Source organism: Monodon monoceros, unplaced genomic scaffold (genome assembly GCF_005190385.1).
Source record: "Monodon monoceros isolate NGI ecotype Baffin Bay Population unplaced genomic scaffold, NGI_Narwhal_1 Super_Scaffold_10, whole genome shotgun sequence".
Classification (NCBI taxonomy): Eukaryota; Metazoa; Chordata; class Mammalia; order Artiodactyla; family Monodontidae; genus Monodon; species Monodon monoceros.
Genome location: NW_021703766.1, coordinates 56,747,165 through 56,768,241, shown reverse-complemented (window position 1 = coordinate 56,768,241; position 21,077 = coordinate 56,747,165). Strand labels below are relative to the sequence as shown.

Here is a 21,077-nt window from a genome sequence, read left to right as displayed (position 1 = left end):
CAGTGGTTAAGAATTCACCTGCTAATGCAGCGGACACGGGTTCTATCCCTGGTCTGGGAAGATCCCACATGTGGCAGAGCAACTAAGCCCATGCACCACAACTACTGAGCCTGCGCTCTAGATCCCATGAGCCACAACTACTGAGCCTGTGTGCCACAACTACTGAAGCCCACGTGCCTAGAGTCCATGCTCAGCAACAAGCGATGCCACCGTAATGAGAAGCCCATGCTCTCTGCAACTAGAGAAAGCCAGCGCACAGCAACGAAGACCCAGTGCAGCCAAAAATAAATAAATACATTTTAAAATATATATATTTTTTCAGTGTTCAGTTTCTTTTTCAATTTTCCCAAAAATATGTTTGTTCTTTAAGGCAGTCAGATCCAAAACGGATCTATGTGACTTTTAGTAGCTGTATCTGGGAAGTCTCAATTCACTTATAGATATCACTTCATTTTTTAAAATTCTTGGGCCATTCATTTGTTGAAGTTGCTCTGTCATTTGCCCATCAGAATTTGCCATGTTCTGGATTTGGGGTGTGCGTGTGTGTGTGTGTGTGTGTGTGTAAGTGTTCTCTGCCCTGGGCTGTGCTGTGCACGGTCCTTCCAGCGCCCCAAGTCCGCGCTGGAAAATCACCAGCTGGGGGCTCCCAGTCAGTCAGCCTAGCGCCCTGGAGGAACGAACCTCTCTCACCTCCCCAGCTCGGACTTGCGCTCCCCCAAGAAGCTTACCCCACCAGGTTCCCCGGAACTGATGATCTTGTCCACAAAACGTGCCCCCTCCACGCGTCTCCGGAGCCCCACCTCAGAACGAGGCTAACGATCTGGTCAGACATCCTTGCATGCAGCTTCCAAAAATTCTGCCGGAATTTGACAGTAACACTAATATCCTCACCTAGGCCGAGAAAAATAATAAATGCGCCGTTTCCATTTAAAAAGTTTAACAAAACAAAACCCAGCATGGAAGTCGTTTATCCTAGTCTCTTATTTTGGACACCCCCCGAATTTCTGCTTCCATACGCAGTGACAATCCTAGTACTGCTCGGGCCCGGGGGCTTGGGGCGAGGGGGTGAGGGTCTGCTTCCACCGTTCGCACTGAATTAGGACTAACATCGGAAATGGGGGTCGGGGCGCATTCCTTCCAGGACCGCGGCTTACCCCCTTGCAGTCCTGGACCTGTTTCTTCTATACATGAGACCCAGAATTGTTCCGGCTCTCTCCCTACACTGGCAAAAAGGCGCCCCCACCAGGCCCGGGGCACAAGGGTCCGCCTTGAACACGTGCGAGTGTCCGGGGAGCTCTGCGCGGCCCTGTCTGCCCCGTCCTGCATCTTCTGGCGGGCTGTACCCGGGAGCGGCTCCCGCCTGCTCCTCCCCCAAATTAGGTAATGCCCAAAGGAGGTTACGTCAGCAGGCTTCACGGACGTTCCTTGCCTTCTTGGGGGAGGTCATCCCCGAATTCGCTCAATTTGCGGGCTTCACGGGACCCTAACACCCCATTACTTAAACGCTTCTATAATAGAGGAACACAGGCAGACGGGCGGCAGGGGCTGCGAGAGAAGCGAGGGCGGCCAAGAGGGCGCAGATGTGTCCAGGCCTGCACGCCACCCCTCCGGCGCCACGATGGTTTACCCCATGACGTAAGGGCTCATTCATAAACACTGTTATAAAGAGTGGAGGCGGTGCCGGTTGCTCCCGCCTCTGGGCTGCTAGCTCCTCAGGCGGGGACTCAACCGCCGGCCTGATGGGCAGGGACCGCGCCCCGCCCCGGCCCCGCTCCAGCCGCACCTTACCACCACCCTGAATTCTTCCGCCTTCAACGCACGCCACGCTTCAACGTCCGCTACCGCCTGGCGTGCTACCACGTGCTGTCCTCCCGCTGCTGCATCGCTTTCCGGGCCGCGGACGGTTCCTCCTGCTGTCACTTCCTGGCCGAGTCCTCCGGCACTGGCTCTCCCGACCATGCGCAGGAAGGCTGAGCTCGCGGGACTCGCGGTTCGGCGTCCCTCCTTCGCCGGGTAGTGAGGCTGTCCCGGCCGGAGCATCCCGGTCCCGGGAGCCCTGGACTTGCTGGAAGCGCACGCACGCTTGTCCCGGTAAGAATGGTCCCTTTTCCGCGCCGGCTGTTTCGGAGCGCTCCGGCCCGCCCGCTGTGGCTTGTGTCCGGCGGGAGCCGAGCAAACGCGTGCCAAGCAGAGACTTGCTCACAGGACCCCGGCTCCCCGGGGAGGCGGCAGAAAGTGGGCGCCCTCCCTCCGCTGGCAGCCTGGAGCAGGCAGGAGGGGCGGAGAGGAGGGGAAGCGGGCGGGTGGTAAGGCGGCTCACCGATAAAAAGCGAGTTCACTCGGGAGACTCTTGAGGGGCTCCTGCATCAGAACAGAAGTCGGGTACATTTATAAGAACCCCCTTTCGAGCCGGTGATGCTGAGGGAATAACGGGAACGCAGTCGCAGGATGGAGGAGAAAGGCAGTGCGCGGCAGAATTCTTGGGAGGAAAGGGGGAGACCTTCCAGCCAGGATGAGGGGCATATAAAAAGAAATGAGCAGTCCAGGACAGTTTCTCCTCCCTCTCACTCCACCTGTATCCAGAACCTGCTTGGTCCCCTCAGCTTTCCCCTTCTGTTTCCTTCTAGGACTTGTGCACAGACCTGGCCGGCTCCAGTGCCAACCTCATCCCAAGGGTGACTGCCATCCGGACCAGCCCAGACCTGCAGTGACTGGTACGGCCCACTGAGGTGTTCTTGGCAGCCCCGTCACACAAGATTCCCCCACCCATACGGAGTTCTTCTGGCCTGGATGGGGGTTATCCCATGAAGACCATGGCAGGAGGCAGAACTCAGGGCGTTGGCAGGAAGGGCAAGGTGGAACAGGTGAGGAGTCGGTGGGCACCTTCTCTCTGTAGGGAGGGCTTGGGTGGCAGCATTGGAGGAGATGGGGGCACGTGGATAGAATGAGGCCACTGATGGAATTCACTACACATCCTGAACTGGCAACCCTGGCTCAAAGCCCTTTCCATCCCAAGTCAGACTCTGATAGTTCCACCCCAAGAAATAGCCTAATAGTTTATTCTTTAGTAGGTTCCTATCATGCTTGTAGACTGGGCTCTCCTTTCACTTGCTGAGGATCTTGTAAAAAAGAAAAATTTTCGTATCTATTTTAATACTTTTGTTTGGTATGTGTATTTTCTTAAACAATGTCTTTTTATGGTCATATAGTTGATTTACAATGTTGTGTTAGTTTCTGGTGTACTGAATCGCTTTGCAGTACATCTATCAAAATATGTAAAATATATTTTACAAAATTATATATGTAAAACATATTCTCTTTCAGATTCTTTTCCATTGCAAGTTATTACAGGATAATGAATATGGTTCACTATGCTATACAGTAAATCCTATTGTTTATCTATTTATATATAGTGGTGTGTATCTGTTAATCCCATACTCCTAACTTATATACATCTTTATCCATTCATCTATAGATGGACACTTGGGTTGGTTCCATGCCCTGGTGATTGTATATAGTGCTGCTATGAACATAGCGGTGCACTATCTTTTCCAATTAGAGTTTCTCCAGATGTATGCCCAGGAGTGGGATTGTTGGATATGACAGCTCTTATTTTTAGTTTTTTAAGGAACCTCCATACTGTTCTCCACAGTGGCTGCACCAATTTAATTCCCACCAACAGTGTAGAAGGCTTCCGTTTTCTCCAAACCCTCTCCAGCATGTATTATTTGTAGATTTCTTGATGATGGCCATTCTGACCAGTGTGACGTGGTACTTCATTGTAGTTTTCATCTGCATTTCTCTAATAATTAGTGATGTTGAGCATCTTTTCATGTGCCTGTTGGCCATCTATGTACTGCCAGGGAATTCCCATTTTGTCCATTTCTCAATTGGGTTGTTTTTTGTTGTTGTTGTTTTGTTAATTTTATTTTTTTGTTTTTTTTGTTTTTAATAAATTTTATTTTATTTTTGGCTGTGTTGGGTCTTTGTTGCTAAGCACAGGCTTTCTCTAGTTGTGGTGAGCAGAGGCTACTCTTCATTGTGGTGTGCAGGCTTCTCATTGCACTGGCTTCTCTTTGTTTTGGAGCATGGGCTCTAGGTGCAAGGGCTTCAGAAGTTGCAGCATGCAGGCCCTACAGCACAGGCTCAGTAGTTGTAGGGCATTCATATTTGATTTGATATTAATTTCTTCTGCTTTCTCTGGATTTCTCTTTTCTTTTCCTAGTTTCTGAAGGTGGAATCTGAGTTCCTTGATTTGACACATTTTTTTCTATAAGTGTTAAATGTGGGATAAATTTTCCCTAAAGTACTGCTTAAGAAAACGCCAATAGGACTTCCCTTGTGGTCCAGTGGTTAAGAATCTGCCTGCCAATGCAGGGGACACAGGTTCAATCCCTGGTCCAGGAAGATCCCACATGTGGTGGAGCAACTAAGCCCATGTGCCACAACTACTGAGCCCACACCCTGCAACTACTGAAACCCATGTGCTCTAGGGCCCACGTGCTGCAAGTGAGCCCATATGCTGCAACTACCAAAGCCCTCATGTCTAAAGCCTGTGTGTGCTCTGCAACAAGAAAAGCCACCACAACAAAGAGTAGCCCCTGCTCGCTGCAACTAGAGAAAAGGCCATGCACAGCCACAAGACTCAGCGCAGCCAAAAATAAATTTAATAAATTAATTTTAAAAAGAAAGAGAAAAGAAATCATTAATAAAAGGAATGCCCTGGTGGTCCAGTGGTTAAGAATCCACCTTCCAATGCAAATGACGCAGGTCAAATTCCTGGTCAGGGAAATAAGATCCCACATGCTGCAGGGCAACTAAGCCCATGCACCTCAACTACTGAGACCACACACTCTGGAGCCCATGGGCCACAACTAGAGAAGCCTGTGCAACTAAGAGCCCATGCACCGCAATGAAAAGATCCCACATGCTGCAGTGAATATCCTGCTTGCCACAACTAAGAGCCAATGTAGCCAAATACATTAAAAACAAAAAAACAAAACAGAAAACCCCAATAAACTGTTCCCTGCCAGGGCTGCTCCAACCCAGCTACCCTTCCAAGGCACTCACCAGGGAGTGCCCCTTGTCTGGGCCTGCTCCAGAACAATAAGCAGCTGTCCTCCTTTTATTCTAATACGAATATTTTAATAATCAATCAAAGGTATAGTATTTCTAATAGCTCTTTTAAATAAATTTATTTATTTTTAATTTTGGCTGTGTTGGGTCTTCATTGCTGCATGCAGGCTTCCTCTAGTTGCAGCAAGTGGAAGTTACTCTTCGTTGTGGTGCTTGGCCTGCTCATTCTGGTGGCTTCTCTTGTTGCAGAGCACGGGTTCTAGGCATGCAGGATTCAGTAGTTGTGGCACATGGGCTCAGTAGTTGTGGCTCATGGGCTCTAGAGTGCAGGCTCAGTAGTTGTAGTACATGGGTTTAGTTGCTTCACAGCACATGGGATCTCCTTGGACCAAGGCAGGTGGATTCTAAACCACTGCACCACCAGGGAAGTCCCTCTAATAACTCTTTGTAGATGTTTATAAGATCAAGAAGGATTGCTTCTATCCTTAGTTTAATATCTCTCTAACTGTAATAGCTATGAAAAATTCAGAAATTGAAAATTTTTTTTAAAGTTTCCATTCACAATATCATTCTATGTAGAAAATACCTGGGGATTTTTAAGTTATATGAGACTTATAAACAGAAAACTAAAAAACATTGCTAACAAAAATTAATCTAAGATCTAAATAAAAGAAGAAATATCATGTTTATGAATTGGGACACTCAGTATGCCTTTCTAAATTAAAGATTAAATGCAATTCCAGTCAAAATCCTAGTTGGTTTTTGGGATGTTCAAATTCACAAGTGGATTCTAAAATTCAATGGAAAGGCAAAGGACTAAGAATGGCCATAACAACTTTGAAAAAGAAAGTCCAAGGAGTACATGACCTTGATTTCAAGACATATTATAACAACAAATTATTCAACACATGAAAGGATTTGCATAAATAAAGTAGATAAATGCAACAGAAGATAAAGTTCAGAAATAAACATATACATATGATTGACCTTCAATGAGGATACAAAAGCAATTCAGTGGAGAAGGTATTTAAGTCAGTATCACTGCAGCAACTGGGTATCCATATTTTAAAAAGAACTTCCAAAAATGAACTAAATATGAATCATTTACATCAATTAAAAAAACTAAACTTTAAAGTTTCAGAAGGAAACATAGAAAAACTTCTGTCTTTAAATTTGGGAAACATTTTTCATTTATTGATAGAACACCAAAAGCATAAGCAGTAAAAGAATAAATGCACAAGTAAGACTCCATTAAAGCTGAAAACTTTTTCTCTGGAAAAGCTACTGAAATGAGAAGGCCAATTCTGGATGAAAATAATGTCAGATATTTCCATTAGAGAACCTTAATCAATAATCCATGAAGAAATGTCAAAACTCAGTAATTAAGATGACAAATCATATAAACAGAAATTTCAAAAAACTATGAATGAAATTATCACATGAAAAACCACTCAACATCATGTCAATAGGGAAATACTAGTTAAAATCACTAGATACCACTATACATCTCTTACATCACTGAAGTTAGAAAGCCTGACCATACCAAGTGTTGATAAGAATGTAAAGAACAAGAACTCACGTTCTGGTGCTTCTAGTAAGACTGTAACAGGATACTACCAGTCTACGAAAGTTTGGCTCCACGTAAGTTAAATTTTCACTTACTCTATGACACCTACTCTATATGCTGCTAGATATTAACTCAAGTGAAGGAAAGCTCAACTCTGGAGGGCATTTCTCCAGTGTGAACTTTCTTGTTTTTTATGAGCCTGGAGCTGCCTGCAAAGAACTACACTCAAGGTTTTCCTCTAGTATGGATTCCCTGGTGGGCAATAAGACCTCTTCTATAGACAAAGGCTTCTCCACATTCACTGCACATATAAGGCCTTTCTCCAGTGTGGATTCTCTGGTGGACAACAAGACTTCTTCTGTAGACAAAGCCTTCCCCACATTTATTGCATGTGTGAGGCCTTTCTCCAGTGTGGATTCTCTGGTGCTCAAGAAGACTTGTTTTGTAACTGAAAGGCTTGCCACATTCATTGCAATTAAAAGGCTTTTCTCCAGTGTGGACAGTTTGGTGCCGAACAAGTGAATACTTGAGCTTGAAGGCTTTCCCACACTGATTACACTCATAGGGTTTTTCTCCAGTGTGGATTCTCTGGTGCTCAACAAGTTTAATTTTGACCTTGAAAGCTTTCCCACATTCACTGCACTCATAAGGCCTTTCTGCAGTGTGAACATTTTGGTGTTTACTGAGGGCAGAGCTGCTTGTAAAGAACTTCCCACATTTACACCCATAAGCCTTTTCTCCAGTATGACTTCTCTTATGCACAACAAGACTTCCTTTGTAGACATAGGCTTTTCCACATTCACTGCACATATAAGGCTTTTCTCCGGTGTGGATTCGCTGGTGATCAAGAAGCCTTTTTTTGAAGACGAATGACTTCCCACATTTGCTACACCCATAAGGCTTTTCTCCAATATGGATCCTCTGATGCACAAGATTTTTTTTGTAAAGGAAGGGCTTCCCACATTCACTGCTCTTATGAGGATTTTCTCCAGTGTGGACTTTTTGGTGCCTAACAAGTGTATCCTTTTGAAGGAAAGCTTTCCCACATTGATTACACTCATAGGGTCTTTCTCCAGTGTGGATTCTCTGGTGCTCAACAAGTTTATATTTGTGGGCAAACACTTTCCCACAATTAGGGCACTCATGAAGCCTTTTTCCTGTGTGAACCTTCCTATGGTGAGTAAGACTGGAGGTGAGTCTAAAGAACTTTCCACAGTCACTGCACTCATAAGGTTTTTCACCAGTGTGAACTCTCAGGTGCTCCATGAATTTATACTTCTTACTGAAGGCTTTGCCACATTCATTGCACTCATAATGCCCTTGCCCAGGGTGAGAGACGTCCCTGCTCTGCCTGCTTCTACCTGGGTGCTCTCCATCGTGGGACGGCTGGTGATAGGGAAAGCCCAAGCTGCTTAGGAATGCCTTCTCAACCTCTCTACATGTGAACATATTGTCGGGTAAAAAGACTTTGCAGCTCGTCATAAGCAAGGCTCCATTTTCCTCGCTTCTGAGGTGTTTCTCTTCACTGGGCTGCTTCTGGTGATGTTGTAGGTGAGAAGTGAACATTTTCCCACAGGCCCCAGAAGAGGATGGTTTCAGCCCAGAATGCACTCCTTGGTGCTCAGCCAGGTACAAAACATATTTCTCTACCAGGGCACCCGTATCCGAAGTAAGAGTCTTCAGGATAGATGGGTCTGGATTTGGATTCCTGTCTTGTGTCACTAGTTCTACAGAAACACATTGTTCAGAAGCGGCCTCCTCAGTACCTACTGCACACCAACACCCTGAAAGCACAAAAATGCTGATAAACTGTATGGAGACGTTGGTGGTACAGGAGTCTACTACAAATCTGTGCATGACACATGTAGGTATAAGCCCATGGGCTTGTTATTAAAACAAGGGAGGAAGGGTCAAGTGGTAGAAGGGGATACTGTGCAATACTAGGGCTCTGATGGTCACAGAATAGGAAATGTCTCAAACCCACAAGAACACAGGATACCAGGATGTCACGCCGTGCTGGGAGGAGAGGCTAGAACAACTCACTCCTCAGCCAGTGGCTTTCAGCAGGACTTTCTGGTGGTGACAAGGGTCAGCTCTGTAGAATGTGTGTCTCAATCCAGGAAAATGCAATTACACCTGACTATCAGTGTTCAAAGACAATGTAAGTAAACATGTACCTCTCATGATACATTAAGGATATGCATATACAATATACAAAATACATAAAATTGGAGAACAGTGCAGACAGGGGGAAAGGAGAGTTTTGGAGGACACTAAGGTGGAAAACAGGAGTCAGAAATCACAGTAGAAATGAAAAGTGGGCAAAGTGTCAAAATGGGGAGAAGTGGAAGAAAGAAATGAAGTATGAGCATGATGAGTCTTGACGCTGAAAGAGGAGAGAGCAAAGGATATTTCCCTGTAGGATTAGAACTCATCAATGATATCATGCCTTCCTACAGCTCCTGCTCACCAGGCTCAGGATGCAATTAACCCTCGTCCTATGACTACAGAGGGGCCTACCTCATCAGGCACCCAGGGTTGCCTCCACCTCTCAGCTCAGGCTGGGTGACTATGAGCCCTACCAGATCAAACTCCTCAGAGGAAAATAGGACCATTAGGAGAAAGACACTGGCCCAGAGTGAACCAACCAATGACAGATTTCAGGAAAAAAAATGTATCACTAGAAGAACCTTAAGGAGTCTTGCAAAAATAATCTAGGGTTGACCACAAATGCTGACCATGTAAGTGTCTGTAATTCCTGACACAGGCAGTGCAAAAAAAAGGGTTAGAATGTGTGACACAGATCTTGCACACATCTGAACAGTCAACACACCTAGCAGTGGCAAAGCTAAGTGGCATCAGCTGGACAGGCTTCAAGCCTCTGAGACCAAAGACTTCTGTCAAAGGCTTCAGAGCTTATGGTACAGGGCTGAACACACAGAGAGTGGGGGAACGCAGCTCAAGTGCCAGGAAATCGGGGAAGTAAGCAATGTCCAAGGTCCAGTCTCGGAAGGATGGAGTGAGCCATGCAAAAAGAAGGGCAGAATCCCATATGGGGCAATGGTGTGGGAACAGGGGTCCTTACCCAGGGAGGCTATAAGTGACAGGTTCTCCAGCATCACGTCACAGTACAGGAGTCTCTGAGCATCGTTAAGGAGACCCCACTCCTCCTGGGAGAAGGACACAGCCACATCCTCAAAGACCACATGGCCCTGTCATGAGGGGGACAAGTGAGTTCACAGCAGCCTCTGCAACCAGGACCCCAGGTCATGGTCGTCTACCCCAGTGACCCAGCTCAGAGGACACACCAGGTCCTCATGTCACAGGAACCTGCTAGCATTACATCATTCAGTTAAAACAGAGAAGGAGACAAGCAGTCTCACAGATGCTTTGGGCCTGCCACACAAAACCCCAGCCACTCTCCTCAGAGTCGACTCTCCTGAGATCAAACAGACCACCCCACATACAATGACACTTGTGCTCAGCCCCCTGGAGTAAAGTGTGGGGATAAAGGCCCTGAGTCCATGCTCACACTCCCTCCCTCTCCATTGCCCAGCCCTGCAGGGTCACAACTCTCTCACGTGCCCGACCGTGACCCCCACACCACCACCTCAGCCTCAGGCCTTCGGCACCTCATTCTGTTCCCCACGTGCCACCCAGAAGGTGGTGCTTCCCCAGGCCTCTGCAGGACCCGCTACTACAGGTGGTCCCAGCACTGCTTTCCATACCCCCACAAGGCCTTGGTCCCTTTTCCCACGTCAGCACCCAGACATTGTGCGGGGTCAGATGCCCGGAGCCCTAGTCCTCCACAGTGTCCCACGTGCTGACCCCGCAGCACTCACCCCTTCCTCTCTCTGCTCCTCTCATTCCAAGCCCCGCCCCCCACCCCCCAGCCCAGCCCAAGACCCTGTCCCAGCTGCGCTCATCTGCCCTCAGCTGGTCTGTCATCCAGTCTCACATTCTTCAGGTTCCAACCACAGTCATCACAAAACTTTGAACCTGTGGAGGGGAAACAATGTCCCAGGCCTTACCTCCCTGTCATCTGACCTCCATTCCTGCTTAGCTTCTGGATCCATACCTTATCGACCCTTTTGAATCCTGTGCCACGACAAGGACTTCCCCTGAGGCCACTTGCACCTCCCACACACTCATGGTAACTGCACTGCCTCATCCATCTTAGTGATGACAGCCACCCCTGTCCCCGTGCCCAGGGAGGTGAGACAGTCCACGGAGAACACCCTCCCCACCCTACAACTTTCATGGCATGCACACACGACCTGAGGGCCTGGAATCTGACATTGTCCACATGCCATCCACCTGCTAAGGGGTATCTTCAATCCTGAACCCCACCTTCCCTGAACTCCAGGTGTGTTTCCAATGGCCAAGTTGACACCTCCTGTGAGACACCCCGGCAATATCTCAGACTCAGCATGGGAACACGGAACTCTGGAGAGTCCGTCTGTCCATTACTCCTACTTTTGACTTCCCATCTCAGACATGGTGTCCCCACCATCACGTAGAGGCAAACATCCTGGGGTCATGTCAGACTACTCTCTCTCATCCTGTACAGCAGAAAATCAGGTGTACCACAAATGAGATTGAGAAACTCACCTCCTCTCCTGCTACAGAGCCATTGCCAGGATCTAGCCACAATCGACATTCACCAGGACGGTGCCTTCCACTGGACCCCTGGCTCCTTCGCACCCCCCACCACCACCACCGTCTTCTTCCTCTCGGCAGGCAGAGCAGCCTCTTCAGACCCAGCGTCAGATCACTTCCCTCCTCTGCGGCCAACATGGCACGGACCCACCCCTTCAGGAGAGGCCCAGCTCGTCAGGCTCCCATCCCAGGAACGACTCATGACTTCAGTCTTTATCAGCCCAAGTCATGGGTCCTGCAGTTCCCTGAACACTCCCCTCTCAGTCTCATCTCCAGGCTGTGCCCAAGGACATGTCACCACTTGACCTTCTCCACTGGACACATGGGAACACCTCTGTACAACTTCTGGCTTTGATTAATGGTCCTGTGCCTGAGATGATGCCAGGGCCCAGACCTAAGGACCCACAATCCCAGGACAACACTGTCTCCTATATCTGTATGTCAGGACTAGGGGTAGCGATGATGTCTGGGTAGGTACTGGGGCTTCTTCCACTTACCTGTCCAGGGACCATAAATGCTGCTGCCACCATGGGAACCTGTGAAAAGAGGGAGTATCTGAGGTAAAGGTGATTATGGTGAGGATGTAAAGGCTGAGCTGTTTCTTCCCTTCCTTTTCCTGGACATGAGTCATCTGAGGCTGACCTCTGACCTCAGATCCTCACTCTTCAGAGCTATAGCTTGACAACTCGATAGCCTTAGACAAAGACTCAACGTCCTTGGGACTTCCCTGGCAGTCCAGTTTTTAAGACTTCAATCTTCCACTGCAGGGAGCCCGGGTGCCATCCCTGGTTGGGGAACTAAGATCCCACATGCCGTGGGGCATGGCAAAAAAAAACCACCCACCCTCTTTGAGTCTCAGTGTGTTCATGTAAACGGCAAAACTTAGGATGTCTATCTCATAATGTGTACATACCAAATGCATTATTACCTCTCCCATGCTAAGATTCAGCTATTACAGAACACAGGATTAGGATTTCTATAAATGTTTTTGAAAATTAGGTTTTTCTTACATGTCTCTCAAGGCTTTCTGAGACAAAGTATCTTTTTTCAACCACCAACTATCTAATTTTATGACACCACCCTGGTGCCCTACAATTCATTCCTATTATTACACTACCTGAAATTAGTAATAGAATCCACTGGTTTAAGGCATCAGGCCCATAAACTGCCCTCTTTTGAGAAGCCAGTTCCGATCCCTGGTCCCCAGGCTACCAGGACTCTGTCCCACTTAGCTACAAATTCAGGGTTTCCCATAAACCCCTCCTCGGTTTTGATAATTTGCTGAAATGACCCATGAAGTTAGGAAAACACTTTTCTTACATTTTCTGGTTTACTGTAATGTATACAGTTTAGGAACAGTCAAATGGAAGTGACGTCTACATTAGGGTGGGGGAGGTAGAGGGCATCAGGGGGTTTCCAGGCCTTTTCAGTACATGCCACCCTCCCAGCACTTCCACCATTTCAATGTGTTCACCAATCTGAAGGAACCTTGAACTTCATTGTTCAGCAGTTTTTATACCTAATCTCCAGATCCTTAGGAGTTGCCGGGTAGGTCTGGGAGTTGAAACTTCTAATCACTTGTTTTTTCTAGAGAGCAGTCCCATCCTGAGGGTATCTGGAGAATCCACCCTATGTCACTTCATTATAATAAACTTCCACGTGATAAAAAGGGCTAGTTGTGAATAACAAAAAACAGTCCTAATTCCCAGACAATTCTAAGGGGTTCAGAGCTCTATGTGAAGAACTCAAGACAAAACCTAAACATATATATATTATTATAACACAGATATATATTCTCATTTTAAGCAGTTATTACTTGCTTACACAAGATTAACTTGCTAAATCTATACATTTTTAACCTTGTAGTTTCCTGGGAGAGCTGAGGCACGTGTGCCCTTGACTGGGCCTGGGCTGCTCCACCAGCATGGCTGACCTTTTTCTGACTCCACAAGGAGTGGGCAGTCGGCTGAGTGTTCAGAACAGTGAATCTATACAATCTCAAAACTCCTTCTCCATCTCCATCTCAGGCAAGGCTCCTTACTCCTTATACCCTTGCTTCCCCAGAAAGCCCTGGAACCACAGGACCCTCTCATCTTCAGGCAGCCTCAGAAAGTCCCACCCCGTTTGCCCTGCTCTCCAGCCCCAGGTCTCTCTACTTTCATCTGAGGTCTCCTTGCACAGAAAAGTGACAAGACTTTCCCTCCTAAATTTGAGTCCAGACATGGCCAGAGTCCAGGACTTAGGCTGTCACCACATGGACATTGCTGAGCTAGCGACCTCCTCCCCCAATTCCAGATTAGGGACTCCAGCAGCCCCTGTGTCACAAATTGGCCCTGACTGTTAACTCCTTACTTTTTTTTTTTTTTTTTGGCTGCCCCACACGACTTGCAGGATCTTACTTAGTTCCCCCACCAGGGGTTGAACCCAGAGCCACAGCAGTGAAAGCACCAAGTGCTAACCACTGGACCACCAGGGAACTCCCTCCAAAATCAAATTTTAATCTCTCCCTGACATGTCTTCCAGATGCTCAGCCAAAAGAAAAACTTTATTGTCCTTTACTCTGTCCTTTTGCTTAGAACAATATTCATTGCCAATTATCTTGCAGATTTATTATGAACCTTATTATTTGTATTCCTTTGTAAAAAATTAATAAACAGAAACCTCAGTTAGAGTTGGCACACCAGAAGGGGGAGCCCTCACTGACCTGAGACAATAATAGTATCCAAAAGGAAGAAGACGACTCTCTTCTCTCCTGGAAAGGACTCAGGCAACGAAAAGCCATGGACTCTTTGGTGACTATAGCCCTTCTAACTTCCTTCTTTAATCTCTATAAAAGTGTTAGTTCATCATGGCCGCACATCTCAATTGCAATTCCCTGATGATCCCGAAAAAAACTCATCTTTGCAGAAGAAATAGTCAGGAGGCTATTTGTTTCAGGTCAATAACTTCCATAGGCACCACTCTGGTCCAGAAACCAACTTACTCTCTGGAGTGGAATGCACTAGGCTCTCCCAGGTCTCCCCTGCCTCCACCCTCAGCTCCCCCTTCCCAGTCTGTTCTCCCCTGAGCAGCCTCTGAAATACTTTAAAACTAACTCAGTGTGTCTTCCTGATTTATTCACAACCCTCCATGACTTCCAGAATGCCGACTGTTGGGCCAGAAGGGCTCATATGACTCCTCCATAATGCCACGTCTCTGAAGAAGGGACTCCAACCCCAGGTTTCCAGAATGTTCCCGGTTCTTGTGACTCTCCAAGGATTTGCACGTGCCAAGGCCCCAGCCTTTAACACTCTCCACACGGCCTGTCAGAAATAGGGCCACCACACACGCACACCTAAAGTTCTGGAGACAGGCGCCTGAACCGCAGTGCCCTGAACAGGAGTCCCTCATTGGAGGCTTGAGGATTCGGGTCAGGATCTGGGGGACCCAACAGTCACCTGGGCCGTGTAAGGTCCCTTGGCCCGGGTGAAAGGAGGCCCGGGGGGGGGGTAAGAGTAAACATCGACCAGTATGAGGTAGGAGAGGCATTGGGACATAACGACCTCACCTGTTCTGGGATCAACAAGAGACTCTAACTTCCTGCCCAGAAAACAATGGGGCTGACGGGAAGGGAAAATGGGCTTACGCCCCACAACAGACCAACCAACACCTGGCCCTGCTGTATCCTCACCAAATAAGGAATTACCCTGTATAGCAAACCACCCCCTCCCCTTGCAAGCCGCCTTCTGCTTTTACTCCAATAAAAATCCCCCTCATCCAGTACTGGGCGCGACTTCTCTGACCCCTTTCTCTCGGACCAGTGAACCTCGTCCGGGAGCGCTTCCTAATAAAGCTCACTTGAAGCTTTCCTCTGTTTCGCGGTGCCGTTTGTTAAGATCCGACCTTACAGGTCGGGTCTTGTAGCGCGCTGGTTGCCGTAGGACCCGTTGAGCGCGGCGGGATAATGGTGGTAATGTGGCCCGAATATTCCGGAAGCAGGTTCCGCATCCCGCTCACTCCCGCGGAGTGTGGACGGCGTCCCCTCGAGCTTTTTCCAGTTTCCGTTACCTGGGCTGCGCCTAGTGATCTAGAGCTTTGGGTCCTGCAAACGCTGCAAAGACCCCAAACCGCCGCCAACAGAAAGACACCGGAAGTTCCGTCCCCTCGTATTTCACAATCCCGGAAGAACCTCTGTTTGGGGCCTTCATTGGTGCGGAGAACAAGCCGATCCGCGCACAGTCTTCTAGGTAATGTAGTTCCCCTCAAGCCACCGAGTGCGGTGCGGACTAGACCCACCCCCAACCTGTTTGGGCATTAATGGGCCAAGTAGGTGCGGGAAGGACAAATTAAAAACGCGTCAAGGGATTTCCCTGGCGGCACAGTTGGTAAGACTCCGGGCTTCCACTGCAGCGGGGCGGGTTCTGATCCCTAGTCAGGGAAATAAGATCCCCCAAGGTGCATGGCGCGGCCAGGAAAAAAATGTATTTACAGCACCTGAAACTAAGGGAACCTTGTAAATCGACTATATTTCAAATTAAAAAAAAAATTAAATAAAACACATAAAATTAGACCCAGCAAAGCCTGTATCCATAACATTTATAAAATTCTGCTTTAGCTCGTATTTCTCAGCATAAAGCTTTATATAGGATTAGAAAAAAATGCATTCCAGTTGTGAAAAGACTGAGACAAGCCACAGTCCTTATTTGTTGTTTTTGTTTCTTTATGAAAATCTTGGAAGAGTTTTCAAGTAAGAAAAATCAATTCAATAAGATTTTGGAATGAAAAAGGGAATTATATGCAACAAAATATCTCGGTGTGCTTCATTATTGTCTAAAATAATAACTACATAAAGTTAGATAACATTAGTCTATCGTTGATACTGTCCACCTCAGTAAACCTGAGAGGCAGTAATCAAGCACAACATATTTACTTGGGATCACAGAATTGCAATTCGGGACACGCATTCAAGTAGCAACCCAAAAGGTATTCTGCTAGGGAGTAAAATACAGGGGATTTTAAATGCAAAGAGAGTTTTGTATTACAGAATTTTAATTGGAATTGGAGACAGAAGCTAGTCTTGGTTGAACGGGATTGTGTACTAAGACTATCACTAGAGGGAATTAATAGTCCATTAGTGTGACAAGTTGCAAGTGTTATTGCAGAGTCCTTGGAATATTTGCAGGTTGGCTCAGATCAAAAGTTCATGGTTTCACCAGGTGGGGAGGTGCAGGATGTCCACTAATTAATAGCCTCCCAGCTCCACGTTAAAACCCCTTGACATCAGTGATTCCATTTTATTTCACATTCTACAACACTATTAATTTGTCATGTCTTGCAGGAGTTCTCAAAGCAAATATAAAAATTTTCACAGCATATGCACAAACTATATGATAATAGCAGGCTTCTTTTATTTAAAAAAAATTAAAATTGAAACAAGAAAAAAACACTTTAAGAAGATATTGAGCTACCTATAATTTTAAAAGAGTTAAAATATAAATAATAAATTCAATAAGTACTACTATTTTTTTTAAGTTCTACAAATTAAAAAGAGGAAGATTTAAAACCTCACTGCCGGCTTGCATGATCTTAGTTCCCCACATAGGGATTGAACCCAGGCCCACGGCGGAGTCCTAACCACTGGACCACCAGGGAGCTACTGAAGGCAACATTCTTTTTCTTTTTTTAATTTATTTATTTTATTGATTTATTATATTTGGCTGCACTGGGTCTTCGTTGCTGCGCGCAGGCTTTCTCTAGTTGCAGGGAGCGGGGGCTACTCTGTTGTGGTGTGCGGGCTTCTTGTTGCGGTGGCTTCCCTTGTTGCGGAGCACGGACTCTGGGCACGTGGGCTTTAGTAGTTGCAGCATGTGGGCTCAGTAGTTGTGGCTCACAGGCTTCAGTAGTTGTGGCTCGCGGGCTCTAGGCGCGCAGAGTCTGTAGTTGCGGCTCACAGGCTTAGTGGCGCCACAGCATGTAGGATGTTCCCGGACCAGGGATCGAACCCGTGTTCCCTGTATTGGCAGGCAGATTCTTAACCACTGTACCACCAGGGAAGTCCCTAAATTTATTTATTTATTTATTTTTAAATTTTTTTTATTTTTTTTCCGTACGCGGGCCTCTCACTGTTGTGGCCTCTCCCGTTGCGGAGCACAGGCTCCGGACACGCAGGCTCAGCGGCCGTGGCTCATGGGCCCAGCCGCCCCGCAGCATGTGGGATCCTCCCGGACCGGGGCAGGAACCCGTGTCCCCTGCATCGGCAGGCGGACTCTCAACCACTGCTCCACCAGGGAAGCCCCCTAAATTTATTTTTAACATAAGCCCCACCATATAATTTTTCCGGCAAATTTGTTCAATATATTACCCTTTCCCCCTTACATGCCTTTGGCAACTTTAGAGGAAATAAATTGACATTATTAGGGTTTGTAAATATCTACATTCTCTACGCTTTCCCATTGTTCTAAAGTTAGTGTAGATATACAGTAAATTCTTAAATAAGAAGAAAAATATTTTCATATTTCTTGTTTTCAAAACATCCTTCATTCTGCTCAGCCAGCTGGTAAGTGTCTGTGTCCAGCCCTAACTCAGATCCTAATTCTGTTCCGAATGCCCATCCACCTCCTCAATCCAAAGCGTCCACTTGAATGTCTCAAACACACCATGAACTCATCATGAATAACAGAAATTCATTCCCAATTTCAGTGAATAGTCTTGCCATCCAAACAAGTTTGAAATTCAGATTCATCCTTTGGCCATAATACTCCACACACAATGTTAAGAAATTGTGACTGTATCACATAAGCCTGTTCTGATGTCTGGGTGTCTCTCTTTTGTGTTTGGTTTCCAATGTTATTAGCGTTTCTCTCCAGGTACCAAGTTTCCATGCATCTTTTATCTATTGTATTTTTAGCTATTTTATCTATTGTATCAGCATGCACTGATGTCGTTGATTATTTTATAAGCTGTTGAAACATTTCACCTACTTCTACTGCTATTTCTGCATTTATTAGCTAGAAATCCTCTGTAAAGAAGAGTTTTTCCATAATCTTCCGTTCAGTTACCTCAAAATACAGTTTGTAAAGATCAGGGAGGCAAGAGCTTGATCCCTCAACTCTATTTAGCAATTTTACAGGATAATTATTTGGACCACTAACATCATGCTCAAACAATAATGAAATGTTTATCTCAGGGATAAGGTGCCCCTGTTGCACACATGCTAAGACTGTGATCGTGGTAGCCACTCTCCTAGTAGGAATAAGCATTTAGTAAGTGGCTCTTCTTTTCAGATAAGTCTCTTATTTTATTTTATTATTTTAAAAAATGTTTATTTATTTATTTAGGCTGTGCCCTGTCTTAGTTGCAGTGCGTGGGATCCTCGTTGTGGCATGTTTAGTTGTGGCATGCGAGATCTTTTTTAGTTGTGGCATGTGGGCTGTTAGTTGCAGCTTGCGGACTCTTAGTTGCGGCATGGGAACTCTTAGTTGTGGCATGCATGGGGGATCTAGTTCCCCGACCAGGGTTCGAACCCAGGCACCCTGCATTGGGAGCATGGAGTACCCACTGGACCACCAGGGAAGTCCATCTTATTTTATTTTATTATTTATTTATTTATTTGGCTGTGCCATGCAGCAAGCAGGATCTTAGTTTCCCTCCCAGGGATCGAGCCCATACCCCCCACATTGGGAGTGCTGAATCTTAAGCACTCGACTGCCAGGGAAGTCCCAGATAAGTCTCATATTTTAAAATTAATTTTATCTGTTTTAGTCCATTCGAACTGCTGTAAGAAAACATCATATACTGGGTGGCTTATAATCAACAGGCATTTATTTCTCACAGCTCTGGAGGCTGGAAGTCCAAACTCAAGTTTCCCATGGATTCAGTGTCTGGTGAGAGCCCACTTCCTGTTTCATAGAAAGCCTCCTTTTTCTTGCCATGTCCTCACATTGTAAAAGCAGTGAACTTTCCGGGCCCTCTTTTATAAGGGCACAGTTCCTTTCATGAGGGTAGAGCCCTTCTGACCTAACCACCTACCAAGTATCCTATGTCCTAATATCATGACATTAGGCATAAAGTTTTGAACATAAGAATTGAGGGGAAAACAAACATTGAGACCATAGCAGTATCTATTTCAGGAAATTGAGTTAGAAATATATGGAAAAAATAGTTGGACTTGCTGGGGTTTCAACAGAAACACTGAGATGTACTCATGCAGGAAAGAATTATTTTGTGTGGGAAACGGGCAGAATACCACATCATCTACTTCCTACTTGGCATCCTGACAGATATCATCCATTTCCCCTGTCATGATCTTGGCTTAACTCTTTTTTAATTGTTCCTTGATTGCACATACTGAAGCCTACAAAATTATCTCTGAAGCTTTGAGCTACATAGAGTTGAAGAGCAGTGCAGTTTATTGGGAATTCCCTGGCAGTCCAGTAGTTAGGACTTGGCACTTTCACTGCCATGGCTCCAGGTTTGATCCCTAGTCGGGGAACTAAGATCCCCGAAATCCGTGCAGCCCGGCCAGAAAAAAAAAAAAGTATGCAGTTTGTGACTGAGTGACATTGCAGTGTGTGCATTCAGGTTTTCCTTTGTGTTCCTGTTGGCTGAATGCAGTCTACAAAACAATATCTCCCTTTAAAGGGAATACCTCTTCAAAAAACAGAGGGACAGAATAAAGTTGCTTGGATAATAACATATGCTTAAAATTATAATTTATGTCAAAGCACCCTCATTTTAAAAAAATCTACCCTATATTTTCCCAACTTACTTTTGATGAACTTCATCAATTTATTTAAAAGTTTATAGAAAAGATTTCACTACTGTCCATCTTTTTCAGGGACACCAACCTCTTCCTCCCCAACATCCCAGTAATGGCCATGTGTGAAGCCCTTTCTCTCTTGACTCTGAGCAAACATACTGAAACTGAGAAAACTGATTGTAAAACTTCCATCCACATGTATTTGAAAAGGAACAAGATAATGTTTATTAGTTTGCGGCTATGAGTGAAGGTACTTTGTATCTGAGTGATATCATACCATGTGTTAATCCCCCATATGGTGAAGAGAGAAATAAGTCCCACTTGTGGGGTCTTTATGGAGCACTACAACACAGTTGTGGAAATTGTACCCTTAGAGGCATATAAAGGATTTATTATATTCACAGGTCCTAGAAGAGACTGGCATGCCACCCCACACAGGAGCCATATAGGAGGAGCACCTGGAGAGCATTCTCAACAAAGCAGAAGAGTGGGGCCCCCTAGGTAAGTGCCATTACTGGGGATCAGGGCAGAGTACCCAGGCAGAAGTCATGGGGGGATTTCATTGGTGGGTTGGAATGTCACTAAGTCATGGGAGGACAAGAAGGGGAACTTGAGTTGGGGCCACAGCCTCATCACTCTGGTGTACCCAGTCACCCGGGGTGGGGTGGTGGGGTGGGGATGTGCTCATAGCCAGTCTGTGGGGATGTTGAGGCAGCAGAATACGAACATTAAAAAATTTACAATACAGTATGTCCACTTGTTATGTTCCGAGCATCTTAAGTGACAAGATGCAAAAAACACAACAGGGAAATCTGGATCGTTCCCTTTAGGAACATCCCATGCCTCGCCTCCTTCATTAGAGCCTCTGCATTTCCTTTGCCAGCTCCTCTCCAGGCCTCTGGGCCCCAGGCTCCTAGAAGAAACAGACACACCCTCTCCCGGCCGGCTGCAGAACAAGAACTACGCTACCACGTGCGCCACAACCAGAGAAGCCCGCGGGCCCCAACGAAGACGTAGCGCATAATGAATGAGTGAATA

At 46.3% G+C, this 21,077-nt stretch overlaps 1 protein-coding gene and 1 long non-coding RNA gene across 3 annotated transcripts; one reads left to right on the top strand and one right to left on the bottom strand.

The window, feature by feature from the left end:
* Nucleotides 1–5,344: 5,344 nt before the first annotated feature.
* LOC114887764 (zinc finger protein OZF-like) lies at nt 5,345–15,419 on the bottom strand. Of its 2 annotated transcripts, none has more exons than XM_029209617.1 (4): nt 14,007–15,419; nt 11,800–11,838; nt 9,729–9,855; nt 5,345–8,427 (listed from the first exon to the last, which is right to left on the bottom strand). In XM_029209617.1, exons 1-4 carry the CDS (start codon nt 14,082–14,084, stop codon nt 6,869–6,871), a joined length of 1,803 nt encoding a protein of 600 aa, XP_029065450.1. In that variant the 5' UTR covers nt 14,085–15,419; the 3' UTR covers nt 5,345–6,868. The 2 variants fall into 2 exon arrangements, with proteins under 2 accessions (XP_029065450.1, XP_029065458.1); XM_029209625.1 differs by having other exon boundaries at nt 5,346–8,427; nt 15,140–15,419.
* A 194-nt stretch (nt 15,420–15,613) lies between these two features.
* LOC114888003 lies at nt 15,614–21,073 on the top strand. Its single transcript, XR_003791681.1, has 3 exons — nt 15,614–15,666; nt 20,444–20,540; nt 20,923–21,073. It is a non-coding gene; the product is annotated as an uncharacterized LOC114888003 (long non-coding RNA).
* Nucleotides 21,074–21,077: the final 4 nt, after the last annotated feature.

Coding starts and splice junctions, on each gene's coding strand:
- LOC114887764 (XM_029209617.1), bottom strand. CDS start 14,084: ATGGCTTTTCGTTGCCTGAGTCCTTTCCAGGAGAGAAGAGAGTCGTCT. Junction 11,839..14,006: donor GGATACTATTATTGTCTCAG/GTCAGTGAGGGC, acceptor CTCTTTTCACAG/GTTCCCATGGTGGCAGCAGC. Junction 9,856..11,799: donor CATTTATGGTCCCTGGACAG/GTAAGTGGAAGA, acceptor CCCTCATGACAG/GGCCATGTGGTCTTTGAGGA.